This window comes from Capsicum annuum, chromosome 4, assembly GCF_002878395.1.
Source record: "Capsicum annuum cultivar UCD-10X-F1 chromosome 4, UCD10Xv1.1, whole genome shotgun sequence".
Taxonomy (NCBI): domain Eukaryota; kingdom Viridiplantae; phylum Streptophyta; class Magnoliopsida; order Solanales; family Solanaceae; genus Capsicum; species Capsicum annuum.
In genome coordinates this window covers 222,903,031-222,909,538 of record NC_061114.1, presented here as the reverse complement: position 1 = coordinate 222,909,538, position 6,508 = coordinate 222,903,031, and the positions used below count along the sequence as shown (strand labels likewise).

General features: G+C 31.2%; 1 protein-coding gene across 1 annotated transcript; it reads right to left on the bottom strand.

Moving 5' to 3' along the window:
• Positions 1 to 1,551: 1,551 nt before the first annotated feature.
• On the bottom strand, positions 1,552 to 3,068 carry LOC107869444 (heat stress transcription factor B-4). The gene is made up of 2 exons (XM_047411154.1): positions 2,634 to 3,068; positions 1,552 to 2,526 (listed from the first exon to the last, which is right to left on the bottom strand). The coding sequence occupies exons 1-2, from the start codon at positions 2,880 to 2,882 to the stop codon at positions 1,636 to 1,638; spliced, it is 1,140 nt and encodes a 379-aa protein (XP_047267110.1). The 5' UTR covers positions 2,883 to 3,068; the 3' UTR covers positions 1,552 to 1,635.
• Positions 3,069 to 6,508: the final 3,440 nt, after the last annotated feature.

The following is a 6,508-nucleotide window of genomic DNA, read 5'->3' as shown; positions in this document are numbered from 1 at the left end:
ACTATTTGGTTTTCTTAACCACTAGTCAAAAACCTATCTTCCAACTCCCTTTCTCTTTCCCTTTCCCTTAAGCAAAAATCCAAAGAGTGACTAATGATAAAAGAAGTTGGAAGAAGAAGTGGACACATAAGAGTGTTTCAAAGACAACAAAATTAGATGCTTAAAGTGGGAAAAGACATAGGTTTTTTTTTTCTCTTCTGGTCATTCAGAAGAAGTATAGAAGCATTGATAGAAACGTATCAAGGAAAAAAACACATTTTTCAGTCAGTTTTTCATTTTTATTTTTCAAAAATATTTCACCATCATCGAATAACCAACCATATTATAATGTTTATTTTATATTTGCTCCTGTACATGATTTTGTTCTCATCTCTGTGTTTTTTTCCTCACTTTTTTGTGTCTGACCGTGCAGTTTCAGTAAACGAGAAATTGAGATGCTACAACACAGTCTTAATAATCAGAGAAACCATAAATCATAATGATGGCTTAAGCCTTCTTTTTCTTAAATCATAGTTTAACTTTCTTACTTATAATAATTGTGATAATTACCTCAATAATTACACAATCCTTAGTGCTAATCAATTAGAGTAATATTCACCGAACAAATAAAAATCTTGAAATAATTAACCGGCTATTTTTTTGGATTGTCAGCAACTTTCAACAACAACAACATTACCTTAAAGAGAGTGGTGTGTACACGGTTTATTCCTACCTTGAGAATAAAGTTAATAAAGCTGTTTTCTCGATGAATTTTGAGTCAAGTAAAACATATCAAAATATTATAACAACGAACTGACGAAGTCATACTAAAATACAGTAAGCTTTCTCTCTTTCTTAAACTTTCCACAAAAACATATCAAGAGGAGGGTGGTATATACATTGTCTTATCCATACTGTGAGAACAAATCGACTCAAGTAGAAATATATTAAAATCAAGCATGTAAAATAAATCAATAACAATATCATATAGTACTCCACTAAAATATAATAGTAAGTACTACTCTTAGTAAGCATTCTCTCTCTCCTATTTCTTGATTTCATATTTTTACACGTATTTATTTTTTTTGTTTTAAAGATGTGTCCATATTTGTACGTACAATTCATTAATGTATTGATCAGAGAGAAACCCCCAGAGCAAAAAAAAAATTGTCAATGGACGACTGAACGTTGTTAAGCTTTCTACATAAGTTGAAACTGAAAAAGAAGAAAGCATATTTCAGAGCTAGCTAGCTAGCCAGCCTTACTTTCTCTCTCGTGTGCATTAATAAATGCAACTGAAATTTTTTCAGATATCATCTAAAACCAGAAATAAAGGAGAATTAGAACACTTACAAGACAAAAAGACATTAATTAGAGCAAGTAAAATAAATGATGACCACCAAAAATAGTAAAATTAAAAAGAAATAATTATATAGGAGTACTATTTTTCCAACTCTAACAAAAACCCACCTGCATTCATGGTTAAATAAGTTATATTTACACAGACAAAAACTCACAAGTACTACAACATCTCATGATGATCCACGAACATTTTTGAGAATAATGTAAAGATAGAGAGGAATAAAAACTCAGAACTTTCTTGAATAATATAATAATAGGATAGTGTGGGTGAATAATGATAATAATAAAGTCTAATTAAGATGATGAAGAAGGGGGCATGAGATTTAATCCAAGATCATCTTTTTCCAAGACCATTAATCTAGCCTTATTAGTCTCCACCATATTAGTAGTAGAATAATAAGTAGAAGAATATTCAGGGTGCACTCTTTTCTTGGACATAAGTGGGACACCAAATAATTTTGTACTTCTATTATCACCTCCATTAGTAGTAGTAGTAGCAGCACCACCACCTGCTGCTTCATCAAGAATTGTTACACTGCTACTTTGTGATGTCTTGCTTGGTGACACGACGTTGTTGTTGGTGTTCGAGTTGCCCATAAGAACATTTTTAGGGTTTGTAATTTGTTGATAGCTGAACTGTTGTTGATGATGAATATTTTTTTGGATTATAGGTGTAGCTGAAGCAGGTAAAAGTGAACATGGATTGTACGAACTGCTAGGTGTAACAGGTTTGACATGATTTTGGACGAAATAAATAATGTCATTGTAAAGTTTTCTCATGTGTGCTAGTTCAGACATTAACATATTGTTGCTCCTACGCAACCTATCGTTGTCCTCAGACAACGCGGTAACGGTGCTGTTGCTGTTGTTGTTGGCATTGTTGTTGGATGATGGTGAATCGCACCAATTGACATTATGTTGTTGTTGATGATGTTGTGGAAGAAATTGTTCGTCTGAATCAGGTGGAGAAATACTGAGCCTGTTATAAGTAGTACTTGGATAATTTGGAAAAAACCCAGGACCAGTGATTTGATGATGATGGTTAAATGAATGGTGATGATTCATTGGAATACTTTGTGGTTGAGCAGTTTTCCTCCTATGGATCTCACATAACAAATGTTTTTCTCCTCTTTTGAAAAACTCATTTGCAAACTCCCATCTGTCTGGTACGATTTTCCTAAAACCCTAATCATAAAACAACAAATTAAATTCATAATCAGTAATCAGTATATATAACTAAAAAGATAAAATTGTAGTAATATATATATATATATATTTTCTGTAAAACTTACATAGGTATTGAGTTGGCGGACAAAGCTAGAGAAATTGTTGTGTTTGAAGTAATTAGGGAGAAGGTCACGAGCAAATTCAGGTGGACGCCAAACAACAAAAGTAGTGTCATCTTCACCCCAAGAAACAATATGGTCAGTAGAAGGATCATCAACAAGTTGGTATGTTTTTGTTAAGAATGGAGCTGGAACTGATTTGTGTGAGTCTAGTGATAGTAATATGCCTTCACAATTGTCCAACATCAAAGCCATTGAAACTACAAGAAGCAAAAACAAAGAGGGAGAAAATTAAGTAGTTGCAAATTCTTGAATCTTCTTTAGAGAGAAAAAAAAAACAAGATGACAAGAAAAAATGTTAGGAGATGAGAGAATGGGGGAGGTAATAATAAGGAGGTTATTTTGAGGTGGCGTGGGGTGGGGTGGGGTGCGGGGGTTAAGAAAGATTTAATATTTTTAAATATATAATATAGTGAAGGGAAAGAGGCACCTCGGTTATGTAGTGAGAGAGAATAAGTGTCTGTATGTCTAGGACTGTGAAATAAGGGCCTTTCAAGACAAACCCGTGACATATATTTCTTTTTCTTCTCTTTCTACTGACTTTCAGTTTTCTCTCACGCATACTACTACTACTATGTATTAAAATTGGATTTAACTATGTGGTCCAGCGGATTGGGCTGCTTCACCCTTAATCAAAGGTTGAGTGTTTGATTCTAGGCATGGAGAAAATTCTGTTGGGAGCGCTATCCCCCGAATGGGGCCTTACCCGACGCGAATTCGAATTAATCGAGCTCTAATATTGGTACCAGATATCGAATAAAAAACCAAAAGAAAAAAAATTGAATTTAACTTATCACTTTAATGTTAGAAAAAAAATCAGTTAAGTTTAATCTACTGTAATATAGTAAATTAATTTGTATTATTTTTACCAGATTTTAAATTACTAGGAGAATTTATTTACTCGTAATAATGACAAAATTGTACAAAATCATAATTACACATTGAAAGGTGTTTAGTTAGGGGAGGAACTATTGAATGTAATGGCTCACTTCGAACTTCTTTGATAGAAAATTATAATAATTTTTTAAGATATATATTTTGTCATGGTTCTTATATTTTTGATAATTTTTTATTTTTCTTTAAATCTGCATTGATGATATTTTTTGAATTAAAGATTTATTAAAAACGGTCTCTCTATCTTTCAAGGTAGCGATATGATTGGCCTATACACTTTAATTTATCCTCCCAATTGTAGAATCACATGTTGATATATTAATGTTGTTGAAACTTCATAATTTGCTCATTTATCTTTCTATATTTTAAACTGTTTCAATGAAAATTCTGACTCCGTCCTACTATTGCTAAATGATAAACTTGACGGTGCTACGTGCCATTGCTTATTTGTATACGCATTCTATCATCCCTTTTTACTGTTTTTTTTTAATTGGTAAAATAAAATATCTCTCTTCTTTATGGTTGTTTATGTTCTTTAAAACCTGATACTGCTACTTCTGTTAAAAACTAGTGTTACTACAGTTCCAAACTAAGCCAAGTTTCCTCAGTTTCTCTATTTTTACCAACCTTTGATTAGCTAGGAGTAACTTTTTTGACGTGTGACATATTTTAGGAAGTATATCAAAGGAATAGCATAGCTAAAAGTTCTAAAAGCTACGATTCCAGGAAAGTTATTTGGTCAATCCAGTAACTTTGGTCAGAAGTATTACTAATTGGGAGTAAGAAATTCATATAGAATTGTCCTTAAAATATAAAGTTAATGAGTATTTCTTTTATTTTTCTATAGATTTTAGTTGGCATGTCGTTAAATATTTAAGCACCGTATAATAATTTGTGTGTAATCGATAATTATATACTCCATATATATATGTATCGGTAACTACTACAAAATACTAATTGTTAGAAGGGTGAATTTTTGGTAATCAACTAACTAAAAATGTTAAAATGCCAATTCGACCTACTCTTCTTTTAGAAGTTTTGGGGGGATCTTTGACCAACTTTCTAAGAGTAGGATTGGATAATCTTTAATACTCATTGTTTTTTTGTTTTTTTTTGCTATATCCCACATGATGATATGTTTTGGTAGGAAATTAGGAATATTGCTGTTTTAATATTTTGTAGAAAAACTTGTTAAACATGTATACGTTAGTGTTGGAGTCCCTTATCGATCGATGGAGCATGAGATCCTTATATGAACTTAGACTATTCTCCCTTGAGTTATGCTCAAAACTCGTTGTTAATTGTAAAGCTTGTGGGTTCAAAATGAATATGTTGTTGTTTGTATAGACTAAGAAGGACAATTTGGTCCTCTTCCTAGACACTTTTAACCCTTTAGAAGCCAACTAGAAGGATATGAAAACTACAAGAAAAAGTGAAAGAAATAGAAGTAGAAGAAGTAGTAGAAGAAGAAGAGTGGTCTGTTTTAACTTCACGTCTAACGAGTGACTACATTTTGTATGTTTCTATTTGTTGTGTTATGGCACCAACCCAACAATACCACACTGTTACTCTCTTCCCAATTTCGAATCTAATCATTTTTTAATTTTTCTACTTCTCATCTTACTGTTATTTTGCAGGCATAAAAGCATAATATGGTTAAAAAAATATTACAAAAGCATCCATCGAACTACGTGACATGATTCAAAAAGCCTGTTACTGTGTGACAACATTTCACTTCTTCTTCTTCTTCTATTTGCTTCTCTTCTTCTTGTAAATATTCCAAACTTTAATATGACATCAACAAATGCAACTTTCTTTTTGAAATTTATCAGTACTCTTATTAATGAATAAAAAACAATAACAATAAAAATATATTCGATATAATCTTTAAATCGAGTTTGAGTGAGATAATGTACATAAATTTATCTTTATTTTGGGAGGTAGAGAGATTTTTAAATCCTTGACTCATGCAAAAGCAATTCAACAAAATATATAATAAAAGTGAAGAAGTCATGATCAAATATTATAGAAAAATATGATGATATAATCTGAAAAAAAATAATTATTATAACAAAATAATACGATTGAATACTAGTATTTTCTTTTTTCTTCACTTTTTAGACTATTTCTAGGCTTCTTTGAGCTTTGAGCCCTTTGCCTCAAATAACATTTTTTTGGTTCACTTTTTGACGTGCCTCAGGTGGAGTATTTTGAATTATTGGCCTAAAAAGTTTTTCATGAATAGCTGAAAAAAAAACGGATTAAATTATTATAGCTTTTTCTTTCCTTGTAATGCCCCAAGAATTTCTTTTTCGAAAAAATAAAATAAAAAATTACCAAAGCTATAAGTCCTAATAGTACTACTAGTATTTAATAATGGAATTCTTTTATACATCAAGAGTCACTTCCTTCTTCCTTAACTAGTTTCAGAATACGAACATGGTTCATAAAATGCATGCATTATGTATCCTTTATTTGGGGGTTGAGGAGTGGGGGGTGGGGGTATTGGAGAATTCACAATAAAAAGTTAGTAGTCCTTAATTCAAAATTTCTAGCTCGATCCTTTTATATGATGTTAGTTTAATTATAGAATGCTTTATTTATAATATGAGATATTTTAGTGTGAGTTTAATTTTAATCGAGTTTTGATAAAAAGACATTGATTTAATTTTGGTAAGTTATAATAGTTGACATTAAAGTGTAGGGACATATATAACATGGCCCAAAGTGAAACCATATAGGAAAATGATGACTAATTATTTCAATAAGATACCACAACTGATTATTTTGATCATGGCTATCTATGATACTCATTAATTATTATTGTTAAAAGAAAGTAAAATTTTCTCTATTTCACCACGCCAATCATCACTTCTACCTTTTCTTCATTTCTTTTTGGCTGTTCTCCACACTAATTTCTGTCCTAA

Bases quoted from the DNA above. Each gene is read 5' to 3' on its own strand.
- LOC107869444 (XM_047411154.1), bottom strand. From the start codon at position 2,882: ATGGCTTTGATGTTGGACAATTGTGAAGGCATATTACTATCACTAGAC. The intron at 2,527-2,633 runs GTAAGTTTTACA...TTTTATGATTAG, and splicing joins TCCGCCAACTCAATACCTAT to GGTTTTAGGAAAATCGTACC.